At 60.0% G+C, this 24,861-nt stretch overlaps 1 protein-coding gene across 2 annotated transcripts; it reads left to right on the forward strand.

Moving 5' to 3' along the window:
• The first annotated feature begins 347 nt into the window (after nt 1-347).
• Nucleotides 348-15,929, forward strand: METRNL (meteorin like, glial cell differentiation regulator). Of its 2 annotated transcripts, XM_070394197.1 has the most exons (4): nt 348-692; nt 5,882-6,267; nt 14,221-14,280; nt 15,438-15,929. In XM_070394197.1, the coding sequence occupies exons 1-4, from the start codon at nt 520-522 to the stop codon at nt 15,749-15,751; spliced, it is 933 nt and encodes a 310-aa protein (XP_070250298.1). In that variant the 5' UTR covers nt 348-519; the 3' UTR covers nt 15,752-15,929. The 2 variants fall into 2 exon arrangements, with proteins under 2 accessions (XP_070250298.1, XP_070250299.1); XM_070394198.1 differs by lacking the exons at nt 14,221-14,280; nt 15,438-15,929 and adding an exon at nt 11,974-12,398.
• Nucleotides 15,930-24,861: the final 8,932 nt, after the last annotated feature.

Here is a 24,861-nt window from a genome sequence, read left to right on the forward strand (position 1 = left end):
CCGTCCTCCTCTCTCGGGGACTCTGCTTTCCAGCTTGGCTTTCTCTCCAGGACGGTCTTCCGCCCCGAGCGCCTCCCCTCTCGGAGGCGCCCACCCTGTCCCACCCGCGGGACCACGTGCCTCCGACGTGGGTGCCACCGCCGCACCCCGCACCCCGCACCCCGCACCCCGCATCCCGCATTCGCCCGGGGACCAGGTGCTGGGCTCCGGGCGCGCAGCTCCCAGCGGCCGGGGGCGGGGTTCCGGCGGCGGCGGGGCGGGGCGGGGCGGGCGGCCGGGCGGGCGCCGCCCCCCAGCTGAGCCGGGACTCGGGCTGCTGACTCGCCGGCTTCAGAGCTCAGGCGGCGGCGGTTGGCGCAGGACCCTGCGCGGTTCCAGAGGCTCCGGCCGCTCCAGCGGCCGCGATGGGCGGGCGGCCACGCCAGGGGCGCGGGAGGCGCACGACGTGACCCGCCCGGACTCGGAGCCCGGCCGCGCGAGTGGAGGGTTTGCTGGGCGGGCGCGCGCGGGACCCAGAGCATGCGGGGCCCGGCGCGGGAGGCCGGGGGGCGCGCGGGGCGGCCGTGGCCAGGGCCCCCGTCCCCGCCCCCGCTGCCCCTGCCGCTGCTCCTGCCGCTGGCCCTGCTGCTCGCCGTGCTCCTGGGCGGCGCGGGCGCGCAGTACTCGAGTGACCTGTGCAGCTGGAAGGGGAGGTGAGTCCTCGCGGGGCGACCCCGCTCGTGGGTCCGCGTCCCTCTCCGCACTCCCCTCCCCACGGGCAGAGCGTGCGGGGGCTCGGGGGTCCCCTCTCCAGGCGGAGCGCTGTCCGCCCTCTGCCCCGGCCGTAGAACAAAAGAGCCCGCGGCGCCCGGGTCCCCGGGTCCCGAGGACGCCCGGGAGGCGCGCTGGCTGCGCTCGGGTCCGGCCGGGCCGGCAGCCTGCTCGCCCCGCGCCCGGTCGCGCCGGTCTCCACTCGGGTTCCCCACAGCCTCGGCCGCCGGCCCGCGGGCGGGATCGGTCCCCCGGCCTGGAGGAGCCGGGCCTGCGCTCGGGGCGGAGCGGCAAGGAACGGCGGGTCGGCGTGAGGGGGCGGCGGCCCGAGTGGACCGAGCGGGGCTGTGGCAGTGCCCGCAGCGCTGACCGCGTCCGTGCGGACGGAGACCTGTGCGCGGGTCCGAGTGCGGACCTGGCCAGGCCCCCCGCCCTCGCCCCGTGAAGGTCAGGCCGCCCTTGGCAGCGCGCGCGCCCGGCTGGCGACCCCCCCCCCCTCGCTCCCCTCCGCGGCGGCCGAGGACTCTTGTAGGAAAGCTGAAGTGTGACCCGCAGCGAGGGGTGCGGGCCGCCAGTGCGCGCGGCGGGTGCCGGAGGCGCAGGCACTCGGAGGAGAAACCGCCGCCCCCGGCGCCCTGGCCGCGCTGGCAGCTCGCGGGTGGCGAGGCCAGTCCTGCGCCGCGGAAGTTGCCGATTCGGGAGTTTGCTCGGGGGACGCGCGTCTCCTCCGAAGACGCCGCGGGCCGAGCCGCCTGGGCCCGGTGTCGTGGTTCCCGGCGCAGGGCCCCCAGGCCAGCCCCCGCTCAGACGCCTCCTGGTGGGGCGGGGACGCCACGGGATGGTTTTGGGTGAAGACGGTTTTCCGAGAAGGTGGGGCTGTGCCCGCGCCCTGGGCTCCGCGTCAAGGCAGCGGCTGGCCATCGCGGCGCTGGCAGACCGCTTCTCCGTGGACGCTGGCGATGACCCGGCAATGACCCTTCCTAGACCGGAGATCTGAGCCCCCGAGGTTGCCCCGACCCCCGCGCCCCTCACATTGGAGCAGGGATAGAGGAGCCGGCGGAGGGCAGGTCGGCTCTGAGGAGGGTTGGCCTGGAGATCGCTGGCGCCGGCCGGGAGCTGGTGGGGACCCTCTGACTCCGACCCCTCCGCTGGGCTGCCCCTGCCCCTGCCTCTGCCTCTGCTAGGAATAAACTCCCTGCTTCGCAGCCTCTGCGGAATGAATCAGGGCACCCCCAAACGGAGGCCTTGTGGTTCCTGCTTCCACAGATCCAAAGCAGTAACCCATCCCACCTGGTGAGCCCGAGTTTCCGAAGGAGGAGCAAACACCCTCTCCAGGTTCTGGGAGGACTGTCTACCTGGAGGGCTGAGCCCTGAGGTGGCTGTGATGGGGGGGGGGGGCGTGGGGGGGGTGGGGGGGGTGGGCGCGGGGTCGGGGGCCAACCAGCTCCTGGAGGTGTTTGCAGAGGGAAGAGGAGTCCCTTCACCTTTTATCACCGGGAGAAGCTGGGACACTTCCCTAGGCCTCTCCCTCCTTCATTGCTAATGCACCCCCCCACCAGGCCCCAGAGCCATTGGGGGGATGTGGGGGGCAGCCTGCAGGTGGCATTCCTGGCCATAAGCCCTGGTGGAGCTGTGACTGCACCCCCAGTGATCATATGCTACTTGCTGGGAGCTGGGGTGCTGCTTGCCTGTGGCCTTAAAGACAGCCCCCCCCACCCCATATGAGGTGGATTCTGACCCCTGATAGACAGGGGGCTCTCACAGCCGACAGGCTGACATGCGTTTCTGGGTGTTTCCAAGCAGTTAGGTAGGTGTGGGTTTGTTTTTTGTTTAAATTGATTTTGAGAGAGAGAGAGGAACATGAATTTGTTAGTCCACTTACTGATGCACTCATTGCTTCATTCTTATGTGCCCCGACCGGGGACTGAACCCACAGCCTTGGTGCATCTGGACAACGCTCTAACCAACTGAGCTAAGTGGGTGGTTTTGAAGTCCATCGCCGTGCTCTTGCACAGGACAGGGCCCTGGTTCTAAAGGTGGACACTGCCCGGGGCAGAGCACTTACCTACCTTACCTACTCACACCTGGGCTGTCTGTCTCTCCGGCCTTGGGCTTGGCCTGAAACTCTTTTTTTGTAAACAAGAGGCCAAAGTTTCCTCCTGGTGACTCAGGGTCTGCGCCTGCCCCGCTGGGGGGAGAGGGGCGTGGGCTCTGCTGCCACCACACCACTGACCCCATCGGAAAATTCCCGCATCCACTCGGAACCTGCTGTCTTTTCCACAAAGGTGCTCCCCAGGTGTGGGGCTGTGACACTTACCAGCTCTTTTTTTTTTTTTTTTAAGGCAAAAGGCATTAACTTGGTTTAAGTACTCCAAGGTGAAACCAGTCTCCTCCTTCTCTAAGGCTGAGTAGAGCTTTATCACATCAGAAAACAGTTGCTTGGGGGGGGCGGGGGCGGGGGCTGGATAGATCTCACTTGCATGCCATGTGAATATTGCAACAAACCATCATCAGGGAACATTCAGGCACCGGCGTGTTTTTGCATAAATAGAAGTTTTTTTCATGTTTGCTGCGGCGCTGGAAGCTTAGAGGTGGGCAGTGTGGCTCTATTTCCTGGTAGGAACCAGACAGGCCAGGAGTCCTGTCCTTATTCAAAGAGCCAGCGGGCTGGCCGGACTCGGCTCAGTGTTTGAGCGTCAACCTATGAAACAGGAGGTCACGGTTCGATTCCCGGTCAGGGCACATGCCCAGGTTTCGGGCTCCATCCCCAGTGTGGGGCGTGCAGGAGGCAGCCAATCAATGAGTCTCTCTCATCATTGATGTTTCTCTCTCTCCCTTTCTCTCTGAAATAAAAAATAAAAAAAAGCCAGCGGGTCCTGGGCTGAGAGACTAGTGGACTGTGGAGGTGTTTGTCCAAATGGGGTCTTGCATGCCACATGGGACTGACATGGGTGCGAGCTCTGTGTGGGGTGCCTAGTGGATGCCTGGAGCTCTGGGTGCTTAGGAAGCTGGGCAGAGCCCAGAGAGCCCGCGGTGGCCCAGACCCTCCGCTGTGGGCAGTGAGGACGTTAGTTTACGGGTGAAGTAATGGGGGCGGGGGGCTCATTTCTTGTATGTCCTCCTTCATTTTGTTCCTAGTTCTCTTTTAGTTGAGTGACTTATGCATAACCAGGGCCAGGTGCACCCCATACGGTGTACACAGTCCTATATGCAGGCTGGGGGGTGGCAGCCCCCAGACTCAGGTCCAACTCCCCGAGGGCCGCCCCACGAGGGCTTCCCTGCCCCTGCCTGAGGTGTGGAGGGTGGCCCTCGCTCTTCCCCACTCCCCGGTTCCGATTAAGGTGCCTTAGTGAGGGATCAAAAGCCTCTGGTATGGGTTCTTCACTCCCTCAACCCCCAGGGCTCCCTTTGCCCCACTGACAGAGAAGGAAAGCCTTAGGCAGAGTGGTTTTTGTGGGAGAGAGGATTGAGATGGGCGCCTGGGCTCAGGGCAAGGGTTCAACTGCCCCTTGCGGCCGAAGCCCGGAGAGGAGGGGCACTCTAGTAAAGTTTGTTTTGGCTGCATAAGAGCAGAGCTGATTATAATGATCCGTGGCAACCACTTACCATTTAGTCTAATTTTTCACACAGCATATAATTACGCCCACCCCCACCTGTGTGTCAGATGGGCTGGTGTGCGTTTTATGTGACTGTAATTTGTTAGTCGGTTCCGTGTGTGCAGCCCCGGTAGGCGTCTGAGGCTGGGCTGGCGGCTCCTGACCCCGGGCGTGTGGGGTTAGGAGGGTCACCTCCCCGGCACCTCCCTCGGATGTGGCCTGCAGAGTGACTGCGCCGCGGGCCCGTCCTGTGGAAAGTGAGGGTTTTGGGAGCCGGGAGCATGAGTCACCCACAGTAAATGCAAACCATATGTTCTGTGTTTTCTGCTCGGCAGAAAGGGTTTCTGGTAACGCACTGGGGCCAGGGCTCTGAGTGGAGCTTTGTTTACGCCACGTAAAAATCCCAAGAATGCGGGTGAACCTGTCTGAGAGCTGATCAGAACCAAATTTCATGGAACAGAACACTTAGCCCAGTCACTGGTGGAGTTCCAGGCTGTGTGGTGGTTGTGACGTAGGTGTGCGCACAAGCTGACACTGACATTCGAGTTTGGAGGAGGGGAGAGAAACGGGAACGTAGTTGATGGTTTCAGTTTCTTGAAACGTAATGTAATGACTTTACCGAGACCCGTCTCAGGGAGAGCACAGCAGCTTCATTCTTTTCTACGAAGATTCCTCAGGAGGGAATTGAACGTGGTTCTCTAGAAATTCCCCTTGGGAAGATGAGGTGTCTGCTACCCTTTGGCTCCTCCACACTTTTCTTCCCAAGTCTGTTCCCTGGAGAGGACCTTGCCTTACTTTCATATCTTTGATGGTATTTGAGTTTATTTTTTAAAATATGATGATCAGTGGAGGGTCTTCAGGTTTTCAAATGAATGAAAAAGCAGTCAAATCATCACCATAAGGAAAATATAAAAAGTATGCCTGCCAGTGAGGCGCTAAAAAAACCCTGAGCAACGACCCCCAACGGCTGACATTCCTCACTGATTCCTAAGCTGCTCCCTGGAGGGAGTTACTTATGTACGTGTGTCCTGGGTACCCCTGTCGCCTCCTGTCCTTCATGCTCAGTGGGAACTTGGGCTGGTGCCAGAGTTGTCCTGGTGTTTCCTTTTTTAAAAATATTTTTTTATTGATTTCAGAGAGGAAAGGGGGGAGAGAGAGAGAGAGAGAGAAACATCGATGATCAGATAGAATCATGGATTGCCCTCCCCCCCCCCCCCCCCCAGGGATCAGGCCCGCCACCTGGGCATGTGCCCTGACCCTTCAGTCCACACGCCAACGCTCTATCCACTGAGTCAAGCCAGCTAGGGCCTCCTGGTGTTCCCTTGATTGTGTTTTGGAAGATCCATCCTTTCCCTGGTTGTCACCTGCACTGGGGCCCTGCAGCTGCAGCCCAGCAGGCCAGCAATACGGAGTGTCCTTTGTGGGGAGGGCCTGAGGGCGCTGGCTGCCCCTCCCCTGGAGCAGCCAGTGCTGGAGTGGGAGGTGGTGCAGGTGAGTGGGGAGGTGCCCTGGCTGACGCTGTCCCCTCTCCACAGCGGGCTGACCCACGAGGCCCACAGGAAAGAGGTGGAGCAGGTGTACCTGCGCTGCTCGGCGGGCGCTGTGGAGTGGATGTACCCGACAGGTGCTCTCAGCGTCAACCTGCGACCCAACGTTGTCTCGCCCTCCCGCCCCCTGACTCTGTGCATCAAGCCCCTTGGGGACTCCTCTGGGGCCAATATTTATTTGGAGAAAACTGGGGCGCTGAAACTGCTGTTCCGGGACGGGGACCACGGGCCTGGCCAGGTGCGCTGCTTCGGCTTCCAGCAGGGCAGCCTGTTCGTGGAGGCGACGCCGCAGCAGGACATCCGCCGGAGGACCACGGGCTTCCAGTACGAGCTGAGCAGCCGGCCCACCGGCTCGGATCTCCACGCTCTGTCAGGTGGGTGATGCGGGGTTGGGGGGTGGGCTCCCGGCGGCCCCCCTCCTCAGCCCAGGTCCTTCTCATTCGCCAGACTTCTCTGACTTTCTCCCGGCCCCCTCGGCACAGCCTCTGTGGGAGTTCCCCAGGGTGTGCTGCAGACCTGGGGAGGCCAGGGGCATCGTGATGCTAGCGGACGGGCCCTCCTGGGGGGGTGCCTGTGTAGTGTCGTGGGTGTTGGATGTAGGTGTGCTGCCTGCGTTCTGGAAAGTTCTTCTTTGGACTCTGCAAGACCTTCATACCTTCATCTCCCAGGGGTGTGTTTGCGGAGGGTAACCAGCATCCCAAGAAGGGCCGCAGGTCAGAGTGGTGATGGGCTCTCACCCCTCATGTGCTCTTCTTCCACGGACTCGTCGTGACTCGTTGGAAGTGGGTGCTATTACCATTCAAACAACGGCCGCAGCGTTTCCTCTGACACAAGCTGGTCGAGCGTTTCTGGCCTTGGGTGCAGCCCCTGGAACGTTGGGTCTTGGGTGGGAATTGAGGGAATTTCCACATCCCAGGTGGAAAGCAGTGACATCCCGAACCTTGGGCCAGTCCCAGGGTCTGGAGGAATTTTGTGGGGGTGTGTCTGTGGAGATTCCAGCATCGTGCCAGAGTGGGGCTGCAGTGGGCCCCCGGCAGGCAGGAGCCCCTGCTGCTGGCCCTTCTGAGGGGGCTGGGAGGATCTGGGAGCCGGGGCGGGTCTGGAGGGGCCTCTCGGTGGCCAAGGGTGCATGTGTTCACGTGGGAAGGTGGTGAGCTGGCTTTAGATTTCCATCCCCTTTTCTCCGGAGGAAAGCAGACAGCTCTGCCAGGTGCTGGGTGGAGGCAGGGTTGGCCTTGGAAAGTTTCGTGGACGGAGATGGAGGAGGAGCCCACGACCCCGAGGTGCTCATACAGGGCAGGTCCCATCCTGGAGGCCAGGCACCCCCCCCCCCCCCGCCCGAGGCACAGAGGACGACAGTGTCCCAATGTGTTGGGTGATGTTTAGGGTGGGGCTGCCCGATATCTGCGTCAATTCCAGGAGCAAGATGCCTTTCGGGGTGTGTGCACATGTGTGCACGTGTGTGTACATGTGTGTGTGTGTGCGTGTTGTCCTGGGAGCTGTTTTCTTGGTGACCAGCTGGGATGATGGTCAGGTGGGGGTGCTGGGGCCTTGCCGGGTGGGGGCCAGGCCCATACACTGTTAACACCCCACAGTGAGAGGACGCCCCCAAATGGAGAGTAATGTGGCCCCAAGTGGCAGCGAGGGTCAGGCATGGAACGGAGACCCCGAGGCACCCAGGGCTCTGGGAGTCGGGGAGATCGGAGCATCTCTTCTGCCCGGGGTGTTCGCCTTTCATCTTTCATCGGGGCACGGCCCCTAAGCCTTTAATGCCGGAGGAATGGGTGTGAAATGTGGAATGTCGGCACTGGCCATCTGGCGGCCGTGACGTCCCTGGGCCGGGCGGGCTCTCGGAAGAGAGTGTGGCTGCCGGCTCCGTCCTGCTCTGGCCCTGGCTGCCCACGGCCTTGGTGAGCCCGGACACCATGGATGTACCTGGGCGTGAGCACCCGCCTTCTCCCGCTGACGAGCCGCGTGCGAGTGACAGTCGTGCTGACTTCCGAGGGAGAGGCCCCCGGCTGAGTCCTGGCAGGAGGTGAGCTGTTGCCCACCGCGCCTCTGACTGGTTGGCCGGGAGTGTTTACAGCACGTGTTGGCCCCCTGGCCACTGGGGTTGCGTAGTCAGCTTCCTCGATGAACCACTAGCCAAGAAGGGAGAGGCAGGCAGCCCCCGGGCAGGTGCAGATGGCGGGCAGTGGGAGGGGACCCCAGCCCAGGGGGATGGGATTTGGCTGCCACAGGCTCCCTGTGCACCCCACAACCCTCACCGCCTCTGTGGGCCTCGCCAGGGCACCTGAGTAACGTGGACGCCCCTTCCATGGCACTGAACCCATCTGGCAGGACGTGAAAGGCAGGGAGCAGCCAGATGCAGCTCCGGGCCATGCGTGGAACATCGGTTGGGGTCTCGGGGTGGAACCTGGCCTGGCTGCTGGGGGGACTGTCCTCCCCGGGGTCCCAGCACTCAAGGAAACAGGCCCTCCAGGACCCGCCATCACCCAGTGGGCTGGTGGGTGTGTGGGGGTGACCAGCCAGGGAGGGGGGGGTCACTGCGTCAGGCACTGGGGAACCAAGACAGACCTTGTGTCCCCGGTTCGTGTGGGGCAGCCCAGGGGGGCCCCGGATTCCAGTCTGTTTTTTCACTGCTCCGGGGCCGAGTAGCGGGCCGCACCACTTGGGCACATCCACGCTCTGGGCTCCTGGACCGTCCACCTACAGCATCCCCACCTCCGGGAGCAGACCAGGGGGGAGACAGCGGAATTTCAGATCCACGGCTGGAGGGTGGGCAGAAGCCCACGGCCCTGGTGCTGGCTGTGAACACATGGAAGTCGCTCCGTCACAGGCTCAGGGGCACCAGAGGCGGTGGGCGGCCCTGGTCCCACAGGCCTGATGGGCCTCATCTCCCGTCCCCTTTAAACCCGCTCTGTTTGATGAGCTGGGGGCAGATGAGCCCCAGGGTGGTCCCAGGGGTGCACAGCCCCCTGCTGAGGGGCCCTCTCTGGCACCTCAGCGTTTGGGGGTGGCCTTGATGGCCGTGGGGGTGAGCAGCAAAGTTCAGGAGTGTGAAGAAACCTCAGTATTGCCGGGAAACAGGAAAGGAGAAAACTTCGTATTTTTGCAAGGATCGTTTATTTCCTGCCTTGGCGGCTTCTCTGGCCTCTGTAATTATTGTGTAATTTTTTCGCCTTGCCCATTTGGGGTGGAAGGGTGTGGCCTTCCTGGCGAGGAAGAGGTCGGGAGGGAGCAGGACAGGAGGAGGTGCTGGTGGCCAGCTGGGACCCTGGCGGGGTCTTCTGGGGCCTGGGGTTGTGCGACCTCAGAGATGGAGGAGGTTGATCGTTGGAGGTGGCTCCAGAGCCTTTGCCGGCAGCTCAGCGCCTGCTTGGTCTCCGTGAATACGGACCACGTTCCAGCTGCGTTCACCGCATTCTGGTTTCTCCCTTCTCCTCACTCCCTGTTACAGCTCAGCATCTACTGCCCGCCTGTCCCCAGCTGACCCACTGGGTGCCCTCACGTACGGTTTTCTCTCTGGAAATTGTGTTTGTCCACCCGGTCATCCTTACTCGGGCAGTCGGGACCTGGGTCCATCTGACCATCTGCAAGCCCCTCAGGGCGGCAAGGTTCTGACAGAAGGCACCCGCCCACTCCCTCCCTCCTGCGCCTGCGTCCTCACCTGGGCCCCTGTGTCCTCACCTGGGCCCCTGTGTCCTCACCTGGGTCCCTGCATGGCCCTGACCTGTCTCCCTGACCCTGTATTTTCTCCTTCGTTCAGTTCATTTTATGTACATTCCAGAGTAACCTTCCTGGGATGTCCACACCCCAGCCCTCCCCTCTCCATGAGACACAGGCCAGCATTCCAACCAGCCCGCTGGCCACCCCTCCCCGGCTCCCCGTAAGGAAAGGAGATTGGATGCGCCTGAGACCAGTGCATTCCACAGCCTTTATGAGCCCGACTCCGATTAATAATTGTTTCCAGATTGCTTCTCTTGGCGTCCACAGACTGGGTTTCCACAAAGGTGACCTCTGCTTTGTGAAGCTCAGAGTTGTAGGAGGGAAGTCTCCAGGGTGACGCTTTATTAGCTCAGCCGTCGATGGTATCGGCTCATTGGGGCTTCCAGGGCTGCTGACTGCCTTCCCCCAGGGCTGCCGGGTCCCCACACCTTCTGCAGTGGGGCTGGGAGTGAGCCAGGGAGGCTAGTGTCCACCTCTGTCCTCAGCCCTCAGCCGAGGTCCCAGGGCCCGTGACCCTTGTAGAGGGCACAGCTCCAGGCAGGGTCACACGCTCCCAGGCCTAGGGTCTGATCACAGCGTGTAGCCTGGGCCCCTCAACTACTGCCTCTGGGTGGTGCCCCTGGCCTAGCTCAGCTGGCTCGGACCCTGGGACATGCGTGGAGGGCTTGCACAGACCCTCACCTCCCACCCACCTGCGCTGCACCCACCGCACACCTGGTGGCTGAGGGGAACCTGCCTTCTGGGGAGAGCTGCCGAGGCCGGCCCCCACTAGCAGAGGGACCCCAGGCTGGGCCTCTGATCCCATGGGCACTGGGTATGCCAGCCAGGATGGGAAGGCACCGCTGCTCCCGCCTCTTCCTCACAGGCCAGAATAAAACCAGGGGCACACGAGCCCTCAGAGCCGGCCGTGCTATGTGCTCCTTCGTCATCATGCCCGCCGTGCGGCTCCATGGGCGGCAGGTCCACAGCGGGCGAGAGGGATGAGGGGTCCTCAGTTGGCCACCCTCTTTTTTTTTTAAATCCTCACCCGAAGATATGTTTTTATTCATTTTAGAAAGAGAGAAAGGGAGAGAGAGAGAGAGAGAGAGAGAGAGAGAGATGGATGCCAGAGAGAAATACCGATTGGTTGCCTCCTGTATGTGCCCCCCCCCACCCGGATCGAACCGCAACCTTTCGCTGTGTGGGGTGGCACTCCAACCAACCGAGCCACCCGCCAGGGCTCACCACCCCTTTTTTAAGATAGGCCTTGAGGCTGGGGTCCACGCCTGCAGGCCGAGGCTTGGGGTTTGGAGCTGGGCGGGAGGTGCCTGCCTGGAGGCTGGGTGGACTCGGCTTCCATCCCATTCAACAGGCTGTTCTTGCTCCGCGAATCCTGATAACTTTACAGGAGCCGGGCGGTGAGGCGGGGCGGGGGTGAGTCAGGCCTCGCTGAGCTGCACTGGGACGCTGCACCCACACTGCCCGGAGGCGGGACGGCGGCACCAGCGCTCTGGACGCTCACGTCCACCCAGGCACCCCAGAGACACTGTGTGCCGGGCCCCATGGCCACGCACATCCCGGCCCGGAGGCCTCTCTGCTGCTGCTCGCCTGTGCCTTGCCTGGTCCTCCCAGGTCCCCGAGTCACTGCTGCTCCTGGAGGGGGTCGGGCAGCCCCTGCTCAGCCCTGTTCTACGGCTGCAAGGGCAGCCAGCGGGCACCCAGACAGGATTAGCGTCGTCCAGGCCCAGTGAGTGCCAAGGCCAGGGACGTTCTGGGGCCCTTAGAACAGGAAAGGGTCATGGGGGGGCCTCAAGTTTCTATGGAGTCAGGAGAATTTGTGCAAAAACTTAGAAACTCAAACTGGGTGAGGGAGAGGCCTTGAGAGGAGCAATGTGGTCGTCAAGTAATAAATTGTATTTTCCCAAACCCACCCCGAGTGAAGGAGTGCACTGACCCCGGGGGAGTCACCAGAGCCTCCCCCAGGTCTCTGCCTCCCCCACCCCCAACCCCACACCTTTCTGAGACGTGTGCCCACCTGAGAGGAGGGGGAGGGGCTGGGGGAGCAGGGCTTTTCGTAAGGCCCGTCTGGCTGGGGGAAGCCAGCCCACCCAGGTAGGGGTTTCAGGGAGCTCGGGATTCTGTGACTGGGCTGCTCTGAAAGGCATTTGGAGGTGTTTAGAGGGGTCACTGGGGACCAAGGACAGGTGGGGTCTGAGGAAGGGGAGTTAGGAGGGTTCTAGGGCCTCGTTCACGATACCTTTACTAGGTGTACCGGTTAATAATGCGGATTTTTTTTCAATAGATGGAGTGACACATATGTTGATATATATGCGATTTGACATGTATGCTATGTTGTTGTATTGCTCCTTCAGATGACCACTTGTTCCGACCGACGGCACACGCACTTTCTGAGCAGCACTTCAAAACGTATGAAGACGTGGAAAATTGGGTCTCTGAATGGTCTGCCTCAAAACAAGAAAAGTTCTTTTGGGACGGTCTCCACAAATCACCTGAAAGATGGAGGAAATGTGTAGCTGGCGATGGACATTACTTTGAATAAAGCACTTTTGATGTTTCTCTTGAAATTATCGTGTTTTCTTTGATTACAAAATCCACATTATTACGGTTAATAATGCAGATTAACTATTAACCGGTTAATAATTCGGATTAACCATTAACCTGTTAAAATTCGGATTAATTATTAACTGGTTAATAGTGCAGATTAACTATTAACTGGTTAATAATATGGGTTAACTATTAACCGGTTAATAATGCAGATATTGTGATCCAAAGTAAACACGATAATTTCAAGAGAAACATCGAAAGTGCTTTATTCAAAGTAATGTCCATCACTAGCTACACATTTTCCCCATGTTTCAGGTAATTTTTTTTTTTTTTAAATATATTTTATTGATTTTTTACAGAGAGGAAGGGAGAGAGATAGAGAGTTAGAAACATCGATGAGAGAGAAACACCGATCAGCTGCCTCCTGCACATCTCCTACTGGGGATGTGCCCGCAACCCAGGCACATGCCCTTGACCGGAATCGAACCTGGGACCCTTCAGTCCGCAGGCCGACGCTCTATCCACTGAGCCAAACCGGTCCTGGCCTTTCAGGTGATTTGTGGAGACCGTCCCAATAGAACTTTTCTTGTTTTGAGGCAGACCATTCAGAGACCCAAATTTCCACTTCTTCGTACTGGTTTTGAAGTGTGTGATGGTGCGTCTTCTGGCTCATTCTGGTCGTTTTACGATCAAAGCATGGTTCAAATTGATTATTTGTTTTTGGTAGCGATCAGTATCAACGGTTTCACCTGGTTTTAGAAGCTCATAATACACCACACCTTCCTGATCCCACCAAATGCAGAGCATTGTCTTCTTTCCAAAGCGATTTGGCCTTGCAGTCAATGTTGATGGTTGACCTGGATCAGCCCGATATTTTGTGCGTTTCGGATTCTCAAAATAAATCCACTTTCATCGCCAGTCACAATTCGATGCAAAAAGGACTTTCTTTCTTGCCATTGAAGCAACATTTTACTGATGACTTTTCAGTTTTCCATTTGTCTTTCGTTCAGTTGATGTGGCACCCATTTTCCTTCCTTTAAAATCTTTCCCACTAATTGTAAACAATCGAAAATTGTTTGCTGAGCAACGTTTAATCTTTCCACAAGTTATTTTTGAGTTTGACACGCATCTTCATCCAATAATGCTTGTAATTGTTGGTCTTCAAATTTTTTCGGTTGACCTGGACGTTCTTTGTCTTTCACATCGAAATCATCACTTTTAAAGCATTTAAACCAGCATTCACAAGTGTCTTGAGGTGGAGCATGTTCACCATAAGCTTCCCGAAGCATACAATCACTTTCAGCAGCACTTTTCTTCAAAATAAAGTAATGAATTAAAACTTCCCGCAAATGCTCTTTTTTTATTTTTTTTGGCACGAAATTCGACATTTTTAAGCGTAAAAATATCTATGATGTTAACACCTTCAGAAAATTTGACATATGAAGTTTTGAACATATTGTCAATAAAACAAAATAGCATACTATCAAATTGCATATATATCAACATATGTGTAACTCCATCTATTGAAAAAAATCCGCATTATTAACTGGTACGCCCAGTAGGCTGCGGCCTCGTGGGTCCTCCCAGGCAGAGTCTCGATCCCCTGGGCATGGAGGCAGGAGGGGGATGCTGGGGAGCAGGCAGCGTGTGAGGGGTTGGCCCTGGCATTTCAGGGTGTGTCTGCGGAGGCGGAGTGATGGTAGCGCTGGCTCGGCCTGCGGAAGGACAGGCTTTGCTCAGCGGAGGCTGGTCTGCGTTGGTGTTGGGCATGGAAGGATTCCACCGAGCCCAGTAGCTGCTCATGGGGCACAGCTGCTCCGACCACTGAGTGGGGACAGGCCTGTCCTGCACTGGGCGGTGGGCCTGGGGTCCCTGCAGTCAGCCCCCTGCCCGCACGCTGAGGCCGCGGTGTGATTCTGGCGCCTGGGGTCGTAGAGGCGCTGCCAGAAATCAGAGCACCTTTGGGGTGTGGCGGGGCCCCGCCATGGGGCAGGTCTGTATCCGTGCCCGTCCATGCCCTGCCTGATGCCCCCCCTCCCTGCCCTCTCCTGCAGCTCCCTGCCGGCCCTGCAGTGACACCGAGGTGCTCCTGGCAGTCTGCACCAGTGACTTCGGTGAGTGCCCTGGTTCCTGCCGCGGGGAGGGCGCCCCACCTGGTCCCAGAGAACCTTCCGGCCTCACCGACCTCTGCAGGGAGGAGGCTGTGAGGACCCTGGGCTTGGTGCCCCTCTTCTATGGGTCATAGGGCTGCACCCCGGTGGCTCCAGCCCCAGGGAAGGGACCTAGCGCAGGGCAGGGAGAGGGCTGGGAATTCCTGTTATTTCAGGTGATCAAGGGGCAGTGTCCCACTTTGCATGTGATGTCATCGCTCTGGAAGCCTCACCTCAGAGCCTCACCCTCCACCAGGCCCCCTGCAGGGGCCACAGTGGGAGTTCCAGGTCCTGGTAGGATCCAGGGCCGAGGTCAGGGACTCAGCTCTGGCAGAGGATGGCGGCTGGCACACTAGGTGCCCTGAGCCCGAGCCTGAGGGCAGCCACCCGAGAGCAGGTTCCTGTGGAACTGCAGGCTTCTTGCTGGGCCCACAAGGGCGGACCCTTTGTAATGAGCCCTCCCTCTGCCCTGTCCTCCCTCACCCTCCGCCCCGAGCGTCACCCATCTCCAGTCTTGATGCAGATCTTGTGTATTAACTCTCGTTACTGCTCTTGTCCCAACTTGAACATCTGACGCACCAAGTGGTTTGTTTCTCCCGTGTTCTCCCACGTGTGTGGCTGGGCCTCCTGCCTCTGACAGAGCCGAGTGCAGGACCACCCCCGGCAGCCTCACGCCAGGAGTTGTCCGTTCTTTTTTTAAAATCCTCACCTGAGGATATTTCCCATTGATGTTTAGAGAGAGGGAAAGACAGAGAGAAACATCAGTGTGAGAGAAACACATCGATTAGTTGCCTCCTGCATGTGCCCCAACTGGGGCCTGGGTGGGGAGGAGTCTTCAACCCGGGCATGTGTCCTTGACCAGAATCGAACCCGGTACCCCTTGGTCCACAGGCCAACGCTCTATCCACTGAGCCAAACCGGCAAGGGCAGGAGTTGTCGCTTTAAGGAGAATTTCTGGGATGCAGAGGTCAGGACCGGCTTCCATCCCAGGGCCTGCTCACATGAATGGCAGCGCGCTGTTTGCTCAGTGGGCATCCTTGCCCACCTCACTGGTCCATCCTCTGCCCCCCTCACTGGCCTGGCTCCGCCCATCTCACTGACCCGTGTCCTCCCCTCCGCAGTGGTCCGAGGAGCCATCCAGGACGTCACCCACGCCCCTGAGCAGCAGGAGTCGGCCATCCACCTGCGCGTGAGCCGCATCTACCGGCAGAAGAGCAGGGTGTTCCGTGCGGCGCCCGGGGGCGGCTGGCGGGGCCGCATCTCCACGCTGCTGGCCTGCGGCGTCAGGCCTGGGCGTGGCGAGTTCCTCTTCACGGGACACATGCACTTTGGGGAGGCCCGGCTCGGCTGCGCCCCGCGCCTAGAGGACTTCCAGCGGATGTACCAGGATGCAGAAGCGAGGGGGCTGAACCCCTGCGAGATGGCTGTGGAGTGACAGCGGGGTGGCTGCGGGGTGACCGAATTATTGGGGTGGACGCCTGGCGATCACGTGTGGAGTCTGACGCACAAGGTTCTGGACAAGGAGACCCCAACCGATTGGTTGGAAATGCTGTAAAATGCAAACTAAGTTATTATATTTTTTTTAAAAAAAGAAATGCCCATAGGAAACACTCGCGTGCCTTTGTGTGCCATTGCAAGTGGTTTTTCAAAGACACCCGACTTCATTGCATTTGGCTGGTGTTTGGGGGGCCATGGCCCAGGCGAACCCCAGCACCAGGCTTTGTGCAAAGCTTGCCTATGTTCACAGTGTGTCTTACCACGGAGATCTGTGGAGCCAAATACTTGTCATTGTTTTCATTTGGTTTTTGCTTTTTAAAGAACATGGTTTGCCAGCCCAGCTCATTTGGGGCTGCAGCGGCCTCCCTCCAGGGAATCAGTGCCCCCGCCTGATGGGCGATGGCACAGCAGTGGCCAGGCTGGTGCCCGGTGCTGAGCTGGGCACTGACAGAGGGCTTCCCCTGGGAGCCCCAGGGCCCTGGCGGCTGGGCTTCCATGGCCCACTAAGTGCCCTGTTACCCCTACACTCCAGGGATGTGCTGGTCTCAGCCAGATGCCCCCTCCTCCTCCTGTTAACCCAGATCCTGCTCTTGGACCCCCACTTCCCCCAATGCCCCAGCCCACAGCAGCCTCTGGACACCCAGGGGCTGGACAGGGCGGGGATCAGTGACCCCATATCCTCAAGGAGGAGAGTGTCCTGTAGCTGCCATCACAAGTGACCACAACGGGGCTTCAACCCCACATTCTCTGAGGCCAGGGCAGCTGGCGCTCCCTCCAGGCTCCAGGGACGGAGCCTACCTGTGTCTCCGGTTTATAGTGGCTGCACAGTCCTGTGCGTCCCAACCGCCCCTCTGTCGTCACGGGTCTTCTCCCCTCCGTGTCCTGTGTCCACGCTGACCTTCTCTTAGGACACCGGTCACTAGATGGGGCCCAGTGACCTCAATGTGATCACATCTGTAAAAACCCACTTCCAGATAAGTTTACGTTCACAGTTTCTGGACAGATGTGAATTTTGGGGGACACTATGTACCCCAGTACAGGGTCACTGGTGTCAAATTATCAGGCCTGGGCCAACGTCCTCAGCTATGAATCAGGTGATGTCTCAGCAGCTGTGAGACCAAAAGACAACCCAGGAGAGGCCCACAGTGGTCAGTGAGCATCATGCTGGCTGCACTGAAGACAGGCACCGTGTGGCCATAGGCAGAGGCAGTGTGCCAGGCCAGGTGTGCTCTGACACAGGTGTGAGCTGACACATCTGTGCACCAGCTCACATGTATACAGACAGGTGGGCCCTGGCTCAGGTGTGTACTGACAGGTGGGCCCTGGCCCGGATGTGTGCTGGCACAGGTCTGTGAGCCAACATGGGTGTGCACCAGCTCACATGTATACAGACAGGTGGGCCCTGGCTCAGGCGTGTCCTGACAGGTGCCCTGGCCCAGGTGTGTGCTGGCACAGGTCTGTGAGCTCCTGCAGGTCACAACAAGAAGCAGGTGCTTAGCACCTGCACCACAGGAAGCAGGGCACTGGCCTGAAGCTGCTGGTTGGTGACAGGAACAGGTCCCCCTATAGCCAATAGCTGGCGGGTTTTGACCGGAGGATGTGTGACAGCAGCAGCGGGGACAGCTGACCTGCTCCTGGGCTGTGCTGGGTTCTCTGTGCTGGCTCAGCCCCACGGACTCTGACAGGAGGCCTGCAGGGCAGCGGAGGCTGCAGAACCAGAATGTCAGGTTTCGGTTTCGGGGGTGGCGTTCCTCCTGACATCAGTGCAGGGATGATGGGACCCATGGGCCTGACCTGTGAGCGATGTCACGTGCACAGCAGCATTCTCTCCGTGGGAGACGGTCTGCAAGGGGGTCAGGTGAGGTCCAGCCCTGCTGACGGTGGCCTGGCACACAGGAGCCTCGCTCTCCATGGCCTATGAGCTTAGTGCCCAGCCCAATATCCCCGCGCCGTCAGGGCTGCTGGGCATGGGGCAGGCCTGGAGGGTCCCCATTTCTGAAGGAGCACAGAGCCCCTGTGCCGGTGCCCTCTTGCTGCCCAGAGCCTCATGTGGGCATCTGAGACCACTATGTATGCCAGCCTTCCGCATCGGTCCTGGGGGAAGCCCCCATGCTGTGCAGCCCTGAGGGACCAGGCGAGACCCTGGAGGGTCTCCCTAGGGTCCTCTGATCCATGCTCTGCCTTGTGGATAAAGGTCCGGTCACTTTGGAGTGGACCCTTCTGTGGCTCCATAAAGAGGGTGAGGGGGAGTCATGTGGGAGCCCCCTCACCATGTGCTCCAGATCCCACCTGTCCTGTCCAACGGCCCCCACTGCCCCTCCCTCCTCTACTTCCTGCTGGAAGCATAAGCCCAGGCCTCCCAGCACCAGTTTCCCTGCTCCCTCCTTCATTTCCAGAAATGAGACTTCACTGATTTCACCTCTGCATTTCCCCACCCACTGCAGGCCCCAGACACGATCCCCCAAACCCTCTCCCGGGCAAGTTCTAAGGGGTGTCCTTGTTCTTCTGACTCAGTGTCACTGGGACCCTCTTCTAACACATGCCGGTGGGAAGAACCCTGGTTTGGGCCTGTCCAGTGACATCACAATCAGGAAACACACTTTCTGAGCTCCCTGCAGCCTGTGACCTCCCTCCTGTGCTGGGGGAAGTGAATCCTGGGCGCGCTCTTCCTCTCCACTCTTCTGCCTGCCCCCCCCCCCCCCATGGAAATGTGGGGAGGGACCCTGGCCGTGACTTCTGTTGGGGTCTGGATGCCCCGAGGACTCGGGACCCTGAACCCTGATGCTCAGGGGCACCCATCTCTCCTCCCGACCCCCCTTACCTTGGCCTGACACCTGAAGAGTCAGGCTAACCCTGTGGCCTCCAGCTGGGAGCATCTCCTCAAACCCTGGGTCTTCTTTCTTGTGGGCCACAGCTGTGGGGTGTATGTGCTCACGTGGGGTCTGGCTAGGGTCTGCACCCACCTGTGTAGCCAACTGGGACCCAGGGGAACCTCAAGACCTCATGTGGGTGTTCCTGTCCTGGCTTCTGGTAGCAAGCTGGCCCCCAGGCAAGGGCCCCACCGGATGCCCAGGCCAGGCTGGCTCCCCAACGGGTGTCCTTTCAGCCTGGGGCACCCTGCTTTCTTTGCTGGGGGAGAACTGGGGCCTTGAGTCAGGCTCTCTGGGGCTGTGCTCCGGCTCCAGCACTGGGACCCTTGGGGAGGCTGGCCCTCCAGATGTGACTCATCCTGGTGTGAGGGGGGGTGTGGGTGGGTGAGAGGTGAGGTGAGGTGCAATGTGAGCCCTGTGGTCTGAGCTCTGGGCTGGCTTCTGGGAGGAGCACATGTGACTTGGAGGCTGGGGAGATGGGGGAGGGGTAAGGAAAGGGACCCAGCGCCCGGCCACTTACACAGCAGGGTTCTCTCTGGACTCCTGCCTCCTGTCAGCACCGAGAAAACTGCTCGGCCCCGTGACGGGGGAACAGGGTCTCCTACTGACAGCCGAGTTTCTGTGATTCCTGCCCAGTGAGCCACGTGTCCACGCATGGGGCCCATTTCTGTCATCGGATACTGTCCTGTGTCTATGGTGAGTGGCCCAGAGATGTTCTCCTCCCGGCCCCTGTGAATGTGTCACTGGTGGCCTGGATCCACAGGCCTGAGAAATGAAGCAGGAGGAAGAGGGCGTGGGGGTGGGGACTGAGGTGGCCAGGAGACGGCTGTGCAGGTGGAGGAAGGGAAGGGAGTCACAGGCCAGCAAGGGTCTGGCCTCCGGGAGTTGAAAAGGCAAGAAGCAACCTTTAATAAATTAATAAGGTGTCATAATGTACTAAAAAAAAAGAAAAGAAAAGGCAAGAAGCAGATTTGAGGTCTGGAGCCTCCGGAGGGCCCAGGCCCTGGGCACCTTGATCTCAGGCCCGTGTGGCTCAGACTCCAGACCTCAGATCTTTGCATTATAAACTGCTGCTTTCAGCACGAGTTTACGGGAGACGAACACACCAGTGCACCCGCTCACCTGGGGCTGAGGGGGCGCAGCAGGTCCCCCGATGGCACTGGGTGCTGGTGAATTCCCCTAGAATGTGTAAAATGCTGTTATGTGTCTACATTTTTAGAAACAAGCTCATAACTTATCAGAAGCTCAAAGTTAGGAACATGACTCCGTCCGTACAGGTGGGGACTGCAGGGCAGGTGTGCTTTTCCTGTGATTTGTAAAGAATCGAGCTCTTTCCCCACCTCCCCCTGTCTCTCCCTCTGTCTCCCTGTCTCTCCCTCTGTCTCTCCCTCTGTCTCTCCCTCTGTCTCTCCCTGTCTCTCCCCCTGTCTCTCCCTCTGTCTCTCCCTGTCTCTCCCTCTGTCTCTCCCTCTGTCTCTCCCTCTGTCTCTCCCTCTGTCTCTCCCTGTCTCTCCCCCTGTCTCTCCCTCTGTCTCTCCCCCTGTCTCTCCCCCTGTCTCTCCTCCTGTCTCTCCCCCTGTCTCTCCCCCTGTCTCTCCCTCTGTTTCTCCCTCTGTCTCCCTGTCTCTCCCTCTGTCTCTCCCTGTCTCTCCCCCTGTCTCTCCCTCTGTCTCTCCCCCTGTCTCTCCCCCTGTCTCTCCCTCTGTCTCTCCCTCTGTCTCTCCCTCTGTCTCTCCCTGTCTCCCCCTGTCTCTCCCTCTGTCTCTGTCCCTCTTTGTGCCCCTCCATCCCTGGGGTATTTTTCCCTCCTATTTGCTGACTAATGCTACCTTGTAACCTGCTGCCTGTGAGCTCACTGCAGGCCGCAGGATCTCAGGTGTGGCTTCTGGAGCCGCTGGGATGCTCCTGCCCACACCTGGTCTCACCCGTTCTGAGTCAACCTCTCGATCCAGACAGCTCGGGGCCCTCCTTCGGTCTTCACCCATCTCAGCGACCCCCCCAACTGGACCCACCTGTGGTTCCCCCTCTCCCCAGTGCCCTGGACCCTTTTCCTCACGGGCGGCCCCTCCTGAGCCTCCTCTGTCACTCTTGGCGGATTTGCTCGGAGGATGCTGGCTGCAGCCCCTCACTGGGGCCCGAGCTGAAGGCCATGGGACATGGGCAGGGGCCTGGGGTGTATGGGACAGATCAGGGCAGCAGCACAAAGCAGAACCACCCTTGAGGGAGACCGGGCCCTGGCATGACTGCAAAGGCCAAGGCAGACGGCTCCGGGCTGTTCGTCACAGCTGCACCATGCGGGCAATGGGTCCAGGGGCCGAGGGGAGTGCGTGCTGGTGGAGGCCTTGCAGGGCTCACAGCTGTGGCTCCCTGGGGGCTGACGCAATCCCCATCCTGAAGACAGGATCCCTCCTTCCCATGCTAACATGTTCTGGCTGCCAGCACCCGGCTCTGGAGGGGTGCAGGCGTGTGTCGTGCCTACAGCCTGGCAGGGAGTTTCTTGTGGACTGGGGACCAAGTCCAGAGCCTGGTCCAGGCTCCACAAGTTCTGGCCCCAGACCTGCCCAACCTCCAGCTGCCTCCCTGCAAGGCTCTGGGGCCCCTAAGAACCAAGGGCGCTCAGTGGGCAGCCTTTGCAAAAGAAAACTAGGAGAGGCCTGGCCACGGGGGCTCAGTGGTTGGGCGTCAACCTATGAAGCAGTAGGTTGTGGTTTGATTCCTGGTCAGGGCACAGGCCTGAGTTGCGGGCTGGATCCCTAGTGTGGGGTGTGTAGGAAGTAGCCGATCAATGATTCCCTCTCATTATTGATGTTTCTCTCTCCTTCTCTGAAATCAATAAAAATATATTGAAAAGAAAAAAAGGAAAAGAGAAGTAGGAGAGGTTCCCACGGCCTCCCCACCCCTCTGTGCCCACACAAAGGCTCCTGGAAAACCACGGGGCCTCTGCCCCCCACCCCCATGGGTGTGGGAGGGGATTGCTGTCCCTCCCCAGCTCCCGCCCCGGCCAGCACACTCCCACCTACAGCAGCATTTGATACCAAATCAAAGGGAAGAGGCAGGAGGCCGGCGGCTGCACATGTGAGCCATTAGCATCTCAGGGCTGTGAGCTGATGAAGCTGCACACGGGAGGGGAGGGGGCCCCAGGTGGGAGCACGTCCATCCAGGGCCTGGCTCCCACGAAGCCGTTTCTGCCTCCACCCACGTAGAAAAGGCTGGGCTGGGTCTGTGGTGGTTCCCAATGGGATCATGCGTGTGTTGCCATGAGATGTCAGAGCAGGTCCAGCTCTGGATGCGCTTCCTGTCTGACGTGGACATGCCAGGCCATCGGGGAGGGTCCGGAAGAGCCGGGGGCTGACCCGCTGTCCTCCTCCTTGTCCTGGGGAGCTCGGCCCTGACAGCTGCCCTCTTCCCTCAGGGGCCTCTACCTGTGCTGGCTGCAGGTCACTGGGAGCGAGCCCAGCCAGGGGGGTGGGGGCAGAAGAGAGGGATGAACCTCCAGATGCCAGGCCCTCTGGTCAACAGGGAGGCAGGGCTGCTGTGTCCCTCACCTGAGTGATGTCTTCGAGGCCCAGCATGAGCCACTTTGGGGACCAGGCACAGGCACACGGCCCTTGTGGGGGACCTGGCCACTGCAAGAGCAGGAGCATGGGTGACGGTTTTCATGAGGAGATGCATGTCCTGGGAACATGGGCCGGAACGCGAACAGCTGAAAGACGAATCCTTAGATGGGGAGCTGGGGGGCGGGGGTGCTTGGTGGCCACATCCTCGCCTTCTCTGGCTTCGTCTGTGGAGTCAGCGCAGTTTCATGGGCCTGGGCTGGAGCCCCCTCACTCCCCACCCCAACTGCATGGCAGTTCACACAGATGAAGGGGGTGGAAGACCCCTCTCCTGGGTTGGGGTTCCCTGTCTCCATCTCCCCTCAAGGGGGCACCTGGGCTGGTGGGAGGGTCTGTAGGGACGCAGAGGAGCTCATCCGATGCCCAGTCCTCCAACCTCCAGCCCTGCCGGGGGCTCTTCCTGGTGCCTGGGTAGGAGACTGAGGTCCCAACGACTGGTGATGCAGGACATGCAAGTCATGGAGGAGGGGAGGCCAACGGGGGGGTGGGATGAAATTTCTCACCAGCCCTGGTTTCCTTCCTTTGCCGTCACCTGTTGTCCCTCCAGGGAGCCCCGTGGAGAATGAGGAATGCTACAGGTGGGCTCAGCTGTGCAGGGGAAGCCCCGACGGAGGGCGAGGTGGGCCAGGGAGAGCCGGGCGGCAGGTTGGAGGGCAGGCCCATGGCCACTCTCGCACAGAGCAGGGGTTGCTCTGAGCTGGGGCGGGGGGTTCTGGGCTGGTGACCAGAGCAGAGAAGGGTTTGCTGAGGAGAAGGGACAGGGATTTTAGTAACAGGGCTTTCTAGTCTTAAACAAACATGGGAAACGTGCTGTGAAAGTAAAGCCAGAAAGGCCAGAAAAGTGGAAAATATAAAGAAAGAAACACGAGCAATTGGCAGTCGCGTCGTCGAAATCAACCCTGATCGTGTTTGAAGGCCCCTGGCGGCACCCATGGACACCGATGAGGGGCCCTCTCTCGCCTCATCGGGGACCAGTGACCAAGCTGGTGTTTGGAAGGAGGCTGCGTGGGAGTGGGTGGGGGGTGCTGGCCTGGCTCCACACCCCAGGAAGCAGTGGGTCAGAGGGCTGCAGCCCCGCCTCCCCCAGTGGACGGAACAGACCCCTCGACCTCCGTTTGTGCACACAGATTTCCACCACGAGGACTGGAGTGCCTGGTACTCAGCACGCACCAGGGACCTGCATTTTGTTGGCGGCACAAGCGCCCAGTGAGATGTGCACTGTCATCATCCTCATTTTATAAGTGAAAAGGCCACAGCACAGAGAGGGTGAGCCACTCACCCAAAGCCACACAGCCGAGGGCCTAGCTCAGGGTTCTCATCCAGCATTCAGAACAGTTACACTCCTAATGGGTGTGACGGCTCCTGTGCGATCCTTTAATAATCATCCTACGAGGGCATGTGCCCTTGATGCTTCTGTCTCTCTCTCCCTTCCCCTCTGAAATCAATAAAAATATACTTTAAAAAATCATTGTACGGCCCTCGCAATGAGTTTCAGATGAGGCCTCCCCTCTCCCAGATTCCTGGGCTTCTCAGAGGAAGGTGACCTCGGCCCACCAGGCCCAGGAACAGGCTGTTCCAGGGGCTCCTGGGTGATGTCCATCCCTCTGGGTGGGGCTGTCCTGGCTGGCAGGCCCCCATGTGCTTGTGGGTCAAGTTATCCCTTCCCAGCTGGTCCCTGAGGTCCCTGATGTGCAGCCTGAGGAGCATGGTTTTACCCTCTGGCCTCGCCTCACAGAGCCCTTGGGGGCCACTCACGCCCTCAATCCCGCTGGCCTCCCTCGGATTCAGATCTGGTGGGGCCTCTCCTCGCAGAACAGGAAGGAGGGCCATCCCCCAGGGCTGAGGGACAATGGCCCTCTCAGGGCGGCCCTGCTGCCGGCAGGAAGTCAGCCTGGCTCTGGGACCTCCACGCGACCGGCCGGTGGTGCACTGGGCAGTCCCCGTGCCCTGTGGCCTTGTCCCGCCTGCGGTGTCTGCCGGGCCGGCCCCAAGCTGGGCCGGGGCCACGGCAGCTCCGCACACATCTGGCCGAGCACAGGCCTCGGCGTGGTGGTGTCACAGCCCAGGAATGCAGGAAGACGGCCTGGGGTCCTGGCACTGAGGCATGGCCGCGCACCAAGAATGTGCCTTGTAGAGAGATAATTATGCGTTTGGGGGATACGCGCAGCGAGCCCAGTGGATGCCACCAGTTGTGTTTATGTTACTGAGACCTGAGGTGACAGTGACGTGCCCGACTGGGAAAGTGTCTTGCCCTCAGGAGATGGGAGCCGCTGGCAGGCGTCCACTCCAGGGGACGAGGTGTGGGCACCGAGGGGGGCCGGGTGGGCCGGGGTGAGGGGCGAGTGGACGTGGAGGCCATGGCAGCCCAGGAGGCGGAGGTGGCGGGTGCAGGGCTGCGCTCAGTCCCGCTGGCCTGTGGGGGCGGGACCAGCGCCTGCGTGTGCAGCCATGGGCAGAGGGGCTGAATGACCCCATTGTGTGAGCGAGGCCAGCAGAGCCCGCCCAGTGGCAGGGGGGGAGGATGTGGGTTTTCTAACTTCTGCTCCATCGGGAAAGGGCCGCCA

The sequence above is a fragment of the Myotis yumanensis genome, unplaced genomic scaffold, assembly GCF_028538775.1.
Source record: "Myotis yumanensis isolate MYYU_CA2020_CCGP unplaced genomic scaffold, mMyoYum1.0.hap1 SCAF_16, whole genome shotgun sequence".
In the NCBI taxonomy this organism is placed as follows: Eukaryota; Metazoa; Chordata; class Mammalia; order Chiroptera; family Vespertilionidae; genus Myotis; species Myotis yumanensis.